The 13,407-nt window shown below is 40.2% G+C and overlaps 1 protein-coding gene across 6 annotated transcripts in view; it reads right to left on the bottom strand.

Annotated features, from left to right (window-relative positions):
* ccdc30 (coiled-coil domain containing 30) overlaps positions 1 to 13,407 on the bottom strand; it is a 29,693-nt gene that overhangs the window by 12,263 nt on the left and 4,023 nt on the right. For 3 of the 6 annotated variants that reach the window (XM_061058717.1, XM_061058719.1, XM_061058721.1), the window contains 11 exons: positions 9,297 to 9,368; positions 7,674 to 7,789; positions 7,469 to 7,575; positions 7,178 to 7,370; positions 6,575 to 6,802; positions 6,203 to 6,340; positions 2,558 to 2,709; positions 2,086 to 2,353; positions 1,706 to 1,813; positions 1,054 to 1,224; positions 584 to 793 (listed from right to left, as the gene is read on the bottom strand). In XM_061058717.1, the coding sequence (XP_060914700.1) occupies positions 584 to 793; positions 1,054 to 1,224; positions 1,706 to 1,813; positions 2,086 to 2,353; positions 2,558 to 2,709; positions 6,203 to 6,340; positions 6,575 to 6,802; positions 7,178 to 7,370; positions 7,469 to 7,575; positions 7,674 to 7,789; positions 9,297 to 9,368 (1,763 nt within the window). The remainder of the gene's footprint in view (positions 1 to 583; positions 794 to 1,053; positions 1,225 to 1,705; positions 1,814 to 2,085; positions 2,354 to 2,557; positions 2,710 to 6,202; positions 6,341 to 6,574; positions 6,803 to 7,177; positions 7,371 to 7,468; positions 7,576 to 7,673; positions 7,790 to 9,296; positions 9,369 to 13,407) is intronic. The other 3 variants (XM_061058718.1, XM_061058722.1, XM_061058720.1) reach the window with 3 other exon arrangements.

Here is a 13,407-nt window from a genome sequence, read left to right as displayed (position 1 = left end):
AGGGGGAGGGGCTGTTGCCTCACAGCGAGAAGGTTCCAGGTTCAAAATGCATTACAACTGGTCGCCATTAAAAATAATGAAAAAATAAAATTATTAAGCTAAGATAAAAGTAAGATGAAAACTGAACACTTAAACTTTATTATAAATTGATGACTATTTGAATATTCAAATATCATGACCCATCCCAAGTGTGGATGCACGCAAACCTCATACCACCCCTGCATAAGTCATGGCCCCAGTTAAGCCATCCCAGTCAAAAAAGGCTCGATTCGCCCCCTGCTTTCTAAACTTGCATGTTTGCAAGCATGTCATATTACTTTGACAAGCAGGAAAGAGGGCTATGTAAATGGGACAGAGGGACGCAACTTTCACCCAGTTCAGTCGTACAACTTAAGTCATACAACTTCACTGCTTAGCAAAATTCCCAGTTAAACTCTGGGTTTTCCAACCTTTCCATGTGCATTCATATAAAAATTGGGAAATTTGTAATTACAAGCCGATAGCATCCAACATTAAGAAGAGAACCAAATAAAGACCATACTAAATGAAAGTGCTTATGTGAAGATGTCCTGTCAGCACTGACCTTTTTGTCAGCAGCCATCAGCCGCACCCTCTCTGCCTGTAGCTCTTCCTGCAAACTAGTGGTGGTGTTGCGATTTGTTGAGTTACGTGCAAGTTCCAATTCCAGTTTTCGAATTTTCTGCTGCTGACATTCACACTCAGCCGCCTGAGCTTGGACACTATGCTCCATCTGGACCAGCTTTTTCTGGACCTGCTTCAGCTCTGCACAAAGCTAAAAGATGCAAATGAGAAAATATGAACACAAATAAACATTGCTTAACTCCTGCATTTCCGCTATTCTGACGGTTCTTTAACCTCTTCCCTTTGAGACTTTAGGTAAGAGTTTCACACTTTAAGTTTTGCTCTGTCTAATTGTCATTAACTGTAAGTTGACTAAAAGAGTTAACATGATGAAGGTGAGAGTAAGAGTAATATAGTCATATGAAGCTGGAGGAAAAACCTGAACACGCTATTCTGTAACCTTACACCAACCTTGAGTTTTTCCTGATCCAGCAGGGTATTATGTCTCTTCAGATCCAGGTTCTTCTCTTTCTCGTAGCGCAGCTCTCGCTCTGCTGAGGAGAAAAGGCTCTGGGCCCTCTGCAGGTCCTGCTTCATCTGTTTCGCCTCCTCTGCCTTCTGGTTCAGCACTAAGTCCTGGGACTGAAGATAACAGACAAAGCTGGGTTCAATTTTTTGATGAAGAAGAGTATAGATTAACACATTTAGTCAAGTGTCCCTGGATCAGTTAGCTAGCTAACATCATTTTTGGCTGTTATGAATCAATAAGCAAATTACCAAACCACACATTCTCCTTAAAGCTCCATAAACATGATACATGGCTACTGGGATACCTGAAGCATTAGTGTCAATCATCCATATTTATTATGAATTTAAAGGAAATGAGGGTTGTCAGATGATATACATGCTAACTAATACAAATGTTTCTTTTGTATTGTAAACTCACAGTTAGGATACTGGATAAAAAAATATGTCAAATTGCAAAATGCTGATGGTTTAAGGCATAATGAAGCGGCTGCAATGTGAAAAGAAATGCTAAGCCAATCATGCAATATAAGTAGATATGCAATACATTGAATATTAAATGTGACGGTGATTACCATGGCTGCTTTAATAATCATACCTTTATATGTGCCTGGGCTTCATTGACCTGAGCCTGCAGGGCCAGTTGGTGCTGTGAGGCCAGCTGACACTCCTTTTCCAGCTTGGTCTGGAGAAGATTCAGCTCCTGCTCAAGACGTGAAAACTATGAACACCACAAAAATACAAACATGATCCTGGCAGAGGACATCCCCTTAATACTGGCCTCATAGCTCATAAGTTAGAGTCAGACTATGTGCCTTACTAATGACAGAAACGCTGTACTTTGATCAGGGTTTGTGTTGTAGGTTGTTTTGCTCTATTGTTATTTCATTTCTGAACATCTGATTTCAACAGTTTTACAATATGACTGCACATGTCAAATATTAAATGACTCGACCAATGGAGATGTATTCCAGTTACCTGATACGAGTACTCATCCTGCGTCCTCTCCACTGGACTCATAATGGATTCTTTATCAGCTGTTTGCAGTTCAGGCTCCTTTTTGCTAATAAGTGATTCCTTTGAAGACGAGAGCCGCTCATCGTGCCACTTCAGCTGCTCTTTAAGGCGCTGGATCTCTACCTTCAGCCTAGCTCTTTCTCCCTCGGCTGTCAGCTTCTCCTGGACACCTGAGCTCAGCTTTGCCTGGAGCTCAGCCGACTGCAGCCGCTCAGCAACCATCTCTTCCCTGAAAAATACGCACATTCATAAAAAACAAGTAAGCTCCAGTACTATTTTTTTCACATGACAAGATAAAAGATGTATGGACCAGTTGTAGCAGGGCTCTCACTTATCCTCCAACACTGCACTATTTCCATTCCAATGAGTCAAATATACATTGGCCAATGCAGTGGCCTAAGTTTAAAACTTTGAGCTCAACACTGATAACAACCTCAAGGCATTGTGTGCTGTCTGGAGGCTGCTGAGTTCAGCAATAAGCCCGTCAGCCTGCTCCTGCAATTTGTCCTCCTGGGTTCGGTTACTGTCCTTGCAGTACTCCAGCTTGCTCTGCAGTCGGCTCTGGGAACGCTCCATCTGAGCAACCTATCAGGAAGAGAGGCAAAGACAGAAAGATGGAGATAATCTTGTTTAAGTGGCAGAACACATGCTGTTAATTTATGTTGACACATTTTAAAGTTGCAAAAGTGTATTGGATTTCTTGACATTGAACATTTTTCAGATTATATTTCTTCATTGATGTTCCCTCTTAAGAATGTTTTGGTAACAATAAATTAGAGGTGGCAGATATGACGTCAGATTTATATAACAGTACTTTTTTTTAGCAGTAATAGTATTATGTTGTGGAATTACTGCACCATTAGGGATCGTGCATAAAACAGATACTCATGCCCTATGTTCCCCCTTCTCCCCCTCAAACAACGCTGTTTTGTTTGATACTTAACTAATTTCTGTGCATGGGACCAGAGGAAGATGTTTTATAAGTCACTGTGTGTTCAGATCTCAGTAACTTCTAACTGGAACTGTGTGGTTTTGAGTTTTGTTTCTCTCCTGCAGGGAGAGCTGCTTCTTAAAACACCACATTTACTGACAAGACTCCTTCACAATAAAACAATTTCAACAACATAATAAGTAGGGACTATTATTGTGATGGATTAGTCAGAAATAAAATGTGTTTGAATTGTGCTAAGTTTTTTATTAACAGATTTTAATTAACACTATTGGCAGTTTCATTATTTTTAGCTGCTGATTTGACCACAAGTCAGAGCCAGAGAGCACTTCTTTTAATCATCCTAGACTTAAGCCAGGCGAGTCATGAGTTTAAACACACACTACACTGAATTAAAGGTGCACTGATATATTGGCGTTTCGCACGCACACACACGCGCACAAGCCTTTCATGATGTGTGTACAGTGACACAAATCTCTCATGGACGGCCACAAACACAATAAGCTAACATGTCAGAGGTGTAGACTTGAGGTGCCCATCAGCAGAGGAGAAAAAGGTTTGACATACATTTAGGACAAACAAACCGTTTCCCTGCACTTGCTCCCCTCTCGCCTCTCTGCTTATGGCGGATTCGTGTCTGTGTTGCCCGTATGTATGCGAGTGCTCCTGTTTTCTCTCTCTCTCTCTCTCTCTCTCTCTCTCTCTCTCTCTCTCTCTCTCCCTCTCTCCCTCTCTCTCTCCCTCTCCCTCTCTCTCCCTCTCCCTCTCTCTCCCTCTCTCTCTCCCTCCCTCTCTCTCTCCCTCTCTCTCTCCCTCCCTCTCTCTCCCTCCCTCTCTCCCTCTCCCTCTCCCTCTCCCTCTCCCTCTCCCACTTGGGGAGCACAGCACATTAAAAGATTTAAATATTCCCATAATATTGTTTGGTTACAGAGGGTAACTTGTATGAAAACCTCAGAGTATAAGCACGTTATCAAAAAGTTTGACCCAATGGGAGAGGTAACACTTGGCAGGAAATGTTACAAATTCATATTGATAATTAACAGATATAAACATGATTAAAATTTGTTGCTAACACAAATACCATTCACCGAGGCAGTGAGAAAAAAACAGAGGCAGGCAGGCAGGATACTGTAAGTGATCATTTCTTCAGGAGTCAGGGAGAATTCAGCTGAGGAGAGTGAATCAGTGAACTTCTCTGTTCCTTCAGCCATCGTCTCATCCCCCCGAGGTACAAAACTGAGTGCTTCAGGAGCTCCATTGTGCCTACCTCCATCAGACTATACAAAAGCAGTGGGTCCTATAGTTTGTCTTCATCATGCAGACTTACATTCCCGACAGTGGCTGTCCTGCTGCCATACCCTGGACTCTGTCACGTATGTCATATTACTTCTAGATGCTTATTTTGATATTCATTGCTTACTTTTGTCACCTTTTTCAACTCTGTCACTTTATCTGATAACTGTTCACTTTAAGTTAAACTTGCCACTTAATATATCTCAATGTCCTGTATAGTGTTTTGTGTATAGTTTACTTAATACTTGCTAATAATAGTTGTAAATACATTATTTTTATTATTATTATTATTTTATTCTTATATATTCTTATTTTATTTGTACTCATATGCAGGCTCTTCTTCTTGTCTTTTACTGCTGCAACACTTGAATTTCAATAAACCCTCAATCAATAAAGGATAATCTTATTTTATCATATCTTATAATTTGATTTATTATTTATCTTTACTTCTAGGCGCTGAGAGCCAGCAGCCTGTTGCAGCAGCTCAGACTCATACAAGTACCGGTACCTTGAGGTCCACATCAACCATAAACTGGACTGTTCTCACAACACTGACACCCTCTTCAGGAAAGGACAGAGCAGGCTGTTCTTCCTGAGGAGACTCAGATCGTTCAGTGTCTGCAACAGACTTCTGAAGACCTTCTCCGTGACATAGGCAGTATAGGCAAATGTGAGGGGCGCCAGCCTTCCATGCAACAACCACTCACGATGGTCAAACTAGGACCAACGGCTGACAATCTCCTTGGTATGTCAGGGCCTTAAGAGCATGAATGCATTTTGTACAAGAAGTCCTTACTGAATAGATATTAGTGGATGGTGTAGGTCTCTTTGGAAGGAAAACGTTTGAGCTCACCTGAAAAACTATACTGAGGTTTCTGTACTGCTCTGAACAGAATATATAGCAGATTTTTGAAAAGTGTGTTTTATTATCACCACTTATTCATAACTATGTAATAATAATAATAATAATAGATTGGTTTTATATAGCGCTTTTCTAGATACTCAAAGACCTGTCTGGTCTCCTTTAAAAATAAAGGAGAATACAGGTAACAAAGCGTTCAACACTTAAAATGTTAGAATGAGAGATGGTCATGTAACCTGCTGTAGTTTTTTAAGATTACTTAACAGTCAGTGTTTGACTGTAAAAATAAAATTATTTGAATCTAAGAAAACAGTTTGCTTTTGCTGTCAGTTATAGTGCTTTAAAGACAGAAAATTGGTATCGGCTAAATATCTGTAACATAGTGCAAGATCCATACTTGTTAATGTTTTGTAAACTTTTCACCACTTGGGGGAGTAGCGCCGCCGTCAGGAAGGGAGCGGTCAATCAAGAGGTTACTTGACACAGGTGTATTTTATGAGTGGGAAAAAGACGTATTTGTCTACAGAGAAAGTGGATACACTATGTATTAAACAATCTACAAACTGTAAGTAATAAATTGGTTTTATTGGAAATTGGACATTTCTTTATTTTTGCACCCGTCAGAGCTCAACTAATCAATCTGCATCGGTGGTGGCCTTTTTTTTCGATAGGCATAGGGGTCGCTACATGCAGGTCAGACCAGGTAAAATTTGGAAATTGGAATCGGCCAGAGAAATTGGTTCATCTCTATACTGAATCATTATTACTATCGCAATGTTTGCAAAATCACATTGTATTTAACCAATGTGCAAACAATGCACTCTTGCAGTAATGACAACTTTGTGTTTAAAAAACTGTAATGTTATTTGTAAATATTAACCCCAATTTTTTCCTATTTTCTCCAATGTCACCATGTTTAAAAACAGACCTATCCGAGATGTCATTGAAAGCAAACAGATTTAACATGAACAAACCTTTTCCTCCAGAACTGCTTTCTCCCCTTTGACTTGAGTGAGGCTCTTGATGAGTGTTTTCCCTTGTTGGCATTCTCTCTGAAGGCTGTTGACCTCAAGTCTTAGCTTCTTCAGCTCTCGCTCACTTATCTGCAGAGCCTTTGGTGAAAAGAATGAGGGCATAACATCAGGTTCCAAGTGGCTTGTAACTGTAGTTTTTATATTATATTTTTCTGAAAAATGTAAAACAAACTTTCATTTGGGATTAACTTCTTAACAAGTAAACTGAAGTTCACATACAAAACATTAACTCTTTTGGTTTCAACAGTAACAAAGAAAAGGCTTTGGTTTCAATGCTTTTTCAGCTAAAGCAATTGATGTGCTTTTTTTCACCTCCTTGTCTTTCTTGAGGGCAGCCTGGGCAGCACTGAGGTCTACCTCCAGCTGTTTCCTCCAGTCCTTCTCCTCTGTCAGACGAGCCTCTAGCAGAGCTAGTCTCTCCTGGCTGCTGTCCCTTAGATGCAGTTGTAAGAAGGACTCAGTGGCTTTTACATTTTCTCCGTTCCTCATCATTTTTCCTGGTTCACCTGGCATCTTGAGCTCTGCCTCCAGGCCTCTGATCTGCATTGACAGTTAAGATTATTATTCAGTCATTACAGAGTGGACTGTTTCCAAGAAAGGACTTTGACTAATTTATATTGTTTTTTCCGTGAGGTTTTTAAACTTTCACCTTTATGTGTCACTACCTTCGGGCCTGGAAAGAAGCTCTTGGCTTTTTTTTTCTCCTAAATTGACCGGTTGACAGAACCATAAACAACACAAAACTTTAATTTTGGCTAATTATTATTATTAAAGGCTAATTTGGTAGCTCTTCTCTAAGCAAAAATGACTTCCTGACCCCCATCTGGAGTTCTTCCCGTGACTTGACCTGATCGGCAAACAACCTATTGATAAGTCTGTGTAAATTTTTAGCCAGAATTTAGAGCTGCTCTTTACCCTTCTGTGGAGTCCTTCAAGTTCTCCCTCGTGGCGATGTCTCTCCTCCTTGCTGGAGTTCTGGGCCTCCCCCAGCAGAGCCTCCAGTTCCTCGTTCCTCTCCTCAAGCTCTTCTTGTTGCTTGTGGAGCCTCTGGAGTTGTCTTTGCATCTCTTTCAGCTGTACAACCCCGTCTTCCATCGCTTCACGACATCTGACAGAAAAAGGATGTTTACAGTTAGAAAAATAGGCTGGCAAAGTTTCCAAAGATAGGTAAACGGATGCAGTTGTTTGTAGTACTGTATGTTGTACCGTTTGTGAATACCGTCCTCGTTTTGATCCAACAAGCCAGACTGATGGGGTTCACTGCTAATGCTCTTGTCCTTTGGATCGTCATGTTTCCCATCATTTACTTTCAACTGGACAAAGACAATACCAAACTGCCATAGATAGCCATCGAATTTGAAGTTACGTTTTTTTCTGTTCAATACACATACACAAACTGTAAAACACTAACCTGATCCAAGAGACATTTCTTTTCAGAGTCTAAAGTGAGGACTCTCTCTCTCAGAGCTCTGTTCTCAGCATCTAGTTTGTCATTTTGCTCTTTGGCTCGCTGCAGCTTCATCATATCTGTGAACAGACAAACAAAGAATTATGATTGTATACACAAAATTCTCAATTTTACTTTTTTACAAATGTAGTCAATTTTTGACCTTTTGGACCCTTTGCAAATTAAGTTATTAAAAGCAACAACTATATTGATGAATGATTCATGGCAAATTCTGTTAGGACTGGTGTTGCATTCGTAGCTTTGACTATCCTTCTTGTTGTGTTAGATTGCTTATAGGCTAAATTGTTAGACCATGTGGCAGCTGCTCCGAGCCTACACATCCAATTAAAAGATCAAGCAGAACATTTCTGACAAGAATAAAATTAACATTTTGCTAAAACACAATACGAATACATGGGAATAAATAGAAATATAAATGATAAACAATGAATAAAATAATGTCCAATTTTCAAACCTACAAGAAATATGAGAAAAATATGAGAGGGATGTCTGAAAGTAATCAACTCCCTTGCCAGGTAGTCTAAAGCAGTTACTGATGTCTCAATCTGTTAAATTGAGAGAAAAAATACTAATTAACATTCTAGGTTTAATCAAGGGCTGAGATACTATAGGCTGTGGACATTGTTGGGCTGTCTTGGCTGACAAGCCTTTTCAATGTCGCGTGTAAATCTGGGACAGTGCCTGTGGAGTGGCAGACCGGTGTGGTGGTTCCCATTTTCAAAAAGGGGGACTAGAGGGTGTGCTCCAATTATCGGGGTATCACACTTCTCAGCCTTCCGGGGAAAGTTTACTCCAGGGTGCTGGAAAGGAGGCTCCGGCCGATTGTCGAACCTCGGATACAGGAGGAACAATGTGGATACCGTCCGATCTCAAGGAGCAGCTGGGGGGAGGAGGGTTTTCAGTTTGGGGACCTCTTGCTCGGCGTCAGCAGTAATGCAGCCGTTGTGGCGAAGAGGGAGCTGAGCCTGAAGGCAAAGCTCTCGATTTACCGGTCGATCTACGTTCCAACCCTCACCTATGGTCATGAGCTATGGGTAGTGATCGAAAGAATGACATCGCGGATACAAGCGGCCGAAATTAGCTTCCTCTGGAGGGTGGCTGGGCTCAGCCTTAGAGATAGGGTGAGGAGCTCAGACATTCGGGGAGAGTTCGGAGTAGAGCCGCTGCTCCTCCGCATTGAAAGGAGCCAGTTGAGGTGGTTTGGGCATCTGTTAAGGATGCCTCCCTTTAGAGGTTTTCCAGGCACGACCAACTGGGAGGAGACCCCGGGGCAGACCCAGAATGCGCTGGAGGGATTATATATCACATCTAGCCTGGGAATGCCTCGGAATCCTCCAGGAGGAGCTGGAAAACGTTGCTGGGGAGAGGGAAGTCTGGGTTGACTTACTACGCCTGCTACCACCGCGACGGATGGATGGGATGGATGGATGGTTTAATCAAAATAGAACTTTTCCTCAGCTTACAAAATAATGAGAAACAGTTAATAAATAAAAAGTCAAATATTTCCAAAATATGTCAAACATACTGTACAGCAGTTTACCAAGTACATTTTGAAGTATGTCTCACCACAGTGTTTCAGTTTGTCCACTTCCTTCCTCAGGTTCTCTACTTCTTGGACTGTTCCCTGTAGCTCAGATCCTGAGATGTTATAAGCAAATTCTTAATTCTACAAAGCCAAATATATGCTTTATGCTCATTTATAACTGCAAAAACATTTAGTTTGGTAGCCTGTTACCACTTTCTAAAGTTAACTTAAATAATCCAACAAGTACTAAATTTAAATGTTACGATTCTGTTGGTGAGAAGCAGCTAAAGTGTAATGCTGGGTTTGAATGGTGAGAGTTGTTCAGGTGTTTGGGTAAGAACACCAGTGAAGCAGTTCTCTGTCTTTGCTTTGCCTACTTTAATTCAAGGACACTCAAAATACAGCAGAGTGAGTATGTGTATCTGTGTGAGCTGCATGTGTGTGTGATCTGCAAAACAAAGAAGGCAGAAATCAAACACTGTTTCTGTATTAATATTCACTACTATCCTGTTGCTAATCCAAAGTGTACACGGATAACTGTCATGTCAACACACTTGATAGCATGTGGACATATATGTGTAATTGCTTTTGCTGTGTAACCCATTCTATCCAGCTGCAGCCCCGGATCACAAGCCCCTGGCATGACAAAAGCCCATGGTGTGACGAAGTGCCCCCGGTGTGACAGAATTTACTTATTGATTAGATATTGAAAATATCCACAGTAAAGAGCTAATGTTCCTGTATATGCTATGATATTATTTGAATCCCTCTTTCAATAAGTAGCTCAGTACTCTTCAAGAGTTTGCAATGTTCACACACTGTAATTAAACACTGTCCTTAATTTGTCCTTTGCAATCTTAAAGGGTGTGGTGCGTAGGTCAACTTTGGTTGATATGGGCATCAGTTCGCTCTTTTCCAAATTGCCTTATGACCTAAAAAGCTACCAAATGTATATAATTCTATATATAATCACAGTAGTGAGGAAATAGACAGTTGGGGCCTGACAAAAATAGTTTTATATCCTGTTCAAAAAGGGATAAATTGCTAGCTGTGTTGTGAAACCTATTGAGGTGATCTCATTGCTCACTCTAATTTGGGTGGCTAAGACCTCAATAGCTGAACACATTCCTTGCAAAGGCCTCTCCGAATATAAAAAACTTGCGATACCTCCTTGTTCATAACAATGGATGATTGGGGTGTGCAATAACAACAGACTCTTCTGTGTGGTTATGATACATGATATTAAAATGTAGACATAGTACTGTAGTGTATATGTAAAGTATATTTATCAGCCTGGGTCGACGGGATGTATTACACTAGCTATATATTTGCAGTCTGTTTTGTTGAGGAAATTACTAAGACTTGACTCCACACAATAAGACTCAGTTGACTCAGATGGCTTACGTTGATGAAAGTTTATACATAAAGAAGAATACTCATGAGGAGACATGATTCAACATCACACTTCTGTACTCGTGTCTTGCTCAATCACATCTGCCCGAACTTTTCGAAAGGCATTGCATATATCCCAAAAGACATTACCATTATCAGGGTCGTGACCCACCTAGACTAATCTGTGACGTCTGGAGCAGACAATAAGTCTACCAAACATCCTTGCAGATATCAGGAAAAACAGTTGACACTCTCTAAGTTGTACTTGGTGTTGTCTGTCAGGTCTGACTGACATGAGAGAACAGTGAATAAACCTAATGACGTCTGTACATTATTATCTAAATAACTACAGAAATTCCACCACATGTTTGACAGAACCTTACTCAATATTTTATATTTTTTCAATATTTCTATTTGGAGGAGCAAGATTGTACTGAATGATGACATTTCTAGAGGAACTCCACCTTTTTTCAAGATCAGTATAATGTTTGCTTTTCTTGGGTAGCAAAGATGTTTCTTTTGAGTGATTAATCATGCGTAAAAGCAATAGGGGAAGATTAGGTAGGCATCTTTATAACATTCTATTGGAAACCTGCCTTCATATGTATACCAAATGAAGGTTGTTTATCATTGTATTCAGACAGGCACTGGAGCTGAATTTTATGCAGAGATTTCCAAGATTGTTTGTCCAGAAGGGGGTCTACAGCACAATTTAAAGTCCCCATGATTATAACATTCATATCTGAAATATTAGAGATTGCATTAAAGACCTTCTGGCAAACAAGAGGGTCATCAAAATTCGGGGGAAAATATAAATAAACAAACTGTATTGGTACAGAATTTAAAACTACTGCTTCTACAAGGAATATACCATTAGGGTCTTTGATTGTGGAAGAATAAAAAGTGCATTTTCTTTCAAAACTGCTCATCCGGGGGCGCTGGTGGCGCAGTGGTGCAGTGGTTAGTGTGCGCGCCCCATGTATGGAGGCTATAGTCCTCCAAGGGGGCGGCCCAGGTTCAAATCTGACCTGTGGCTCCTTTCCCGCATGTCATTCCCTACTCTCTCTCCCTGATTTCCAACTCTATCCACTGTCCTTCCTATCTCTCCATTAAAAGGCACAAAAAGCCCAAAAATAAATCTTTAAAAAAAAATTTAAAAACTGCTAATCCTCTTGCTTTGGTACTAAAATTTGATTCAAAGATCTGGGCCTGTATTCACAAACATTCTGAGAATCCTCTCAGAGAGCTCCTAACTTAGCTGATAAAATCTTAGCAAGGATGTTTAACTTAAGAGTGATTTAGGAACATTCTTAGAGCAACTCTGAGCAAGGAAGAGACAGAAACTTTTATCTTAGTGAGCAGGTGGGGTTGACCCCGTTGCTAGGTATGACAACTTTTTTCATAAGTTGTGATTGGTTAATCTAAAAATGATTGAGAAAAAAAGTATAGAATCTAGTCAGCTATTGTGTAATTATGAACACTATGACATTAGCATCTGTGTGATAATTTGTAAGATGTATGTAAGAGCAATATTCATGTTTTTGGGTCAAGCTGTAAAACATATTCATTATTGTGCCACTGGGTGTCGCTGTCCTATTGCTTAGGGCACAGGTGCCTCTCTTGTCAAGGTATGGGATGTGTTTGACCCCGGAAGGGCATATGGTTTTTGACCGCTGAGGCAGCAGGCGGCATGGAGTAACCGCAGCTGTATTGTTTGTTTGTTTGTTTGTTCAATGAATGGAAACTGATGGACGTTGTATTCACTTTGCATGGTGCTGCAATAAAACGGATTGTATTATGCTGCAAACCAAAGACACGCCTGCAGAAATGTTATTGAAACAACATACAGCAAACGGTATCGTATTGACCTACATACGACAGTACAGCGCATCAGCCAGGTCATTCCTGGGAGTCAAAGCCTTAACACCACTGCATACAACAGCGCTCCTTGTCTGTCTCTCTTGCTCTCTCGATAACTGTCTATTTACATGGATGTTGTTTCTCCATTGTTACAGATTAATACTGAAGGGCCAAAAGTTGTATGACCATGAAAAGAAAGCAGGCTAAGAAATCTAAGTAAGTGAATTGTCAGTCAGTCTGTCAACCATTAATGTTGGATTTTTTGGTGTGGTTTATGTAAAAGGACCCCTTACAGGGATACAAAGACAAATCTAATGTATCCATTAATGTTTTTTGTAAGATAAGGTCTAGTCTTTTCTGGTTATTTGTGTTATCTGTTTTGGGGGCTCTTATTTTGAAGTTCTGTTTTGCTTCTTACCTGTTTCAACAGAATATAGAAATAGATGTGTACAAATAGTGTAGAAATGTTTGAACTAATGTAAATTAACCTTATGGACTTATTTCCTTCGATCAAATGCAAATTAATTTATAACTTTATGTAATGTTTTTTTTTCTGGACTTTCTTTTTGATATTCTGTCTCTGTTAAAATAAAAGTACTATAAAAATGATAGACTGCTCACATCTTTGTAACAGGTCAAACTTACAAAATCAGCAGGGGATCAAATAATTATTTCCTCCACTGTATATGATTTTGCTGCTAGTTAGCTTGTGTTTTTTCACGATGCAGATTGTGTGTGTGTCTGTGTGTGCGTGCGTGTGTCAGAGATAGGCGGAGAAGAAGAGAGCACGTTTTTGTCAGTGTGTGGAGCCCAGTTGAGCTGGACATATGTGACAACTGAAATCAACCTCCATCTATGGAAGTTTTCTATCGAATAAAAACTTATTTATCAATTACCAAA

This window comes from Labrus mixtus, chromosome 15 (genome assembly GCF_963584025.1).
Source record: "Labrus mixtus chromosome 15, fLabMix1.1, whole genome shotgun sequence".
NCBI lineage: Eukaryota > Metazoa > Chordata > Actinopteri > Labriformes > Labridae > Labrus > Labrus mixtus.
The sequence above is the reverse complement of the archived record's forward strand: the minus strand, read 5'-3'. Positions and strand labels throughout refer to the sequence as shown.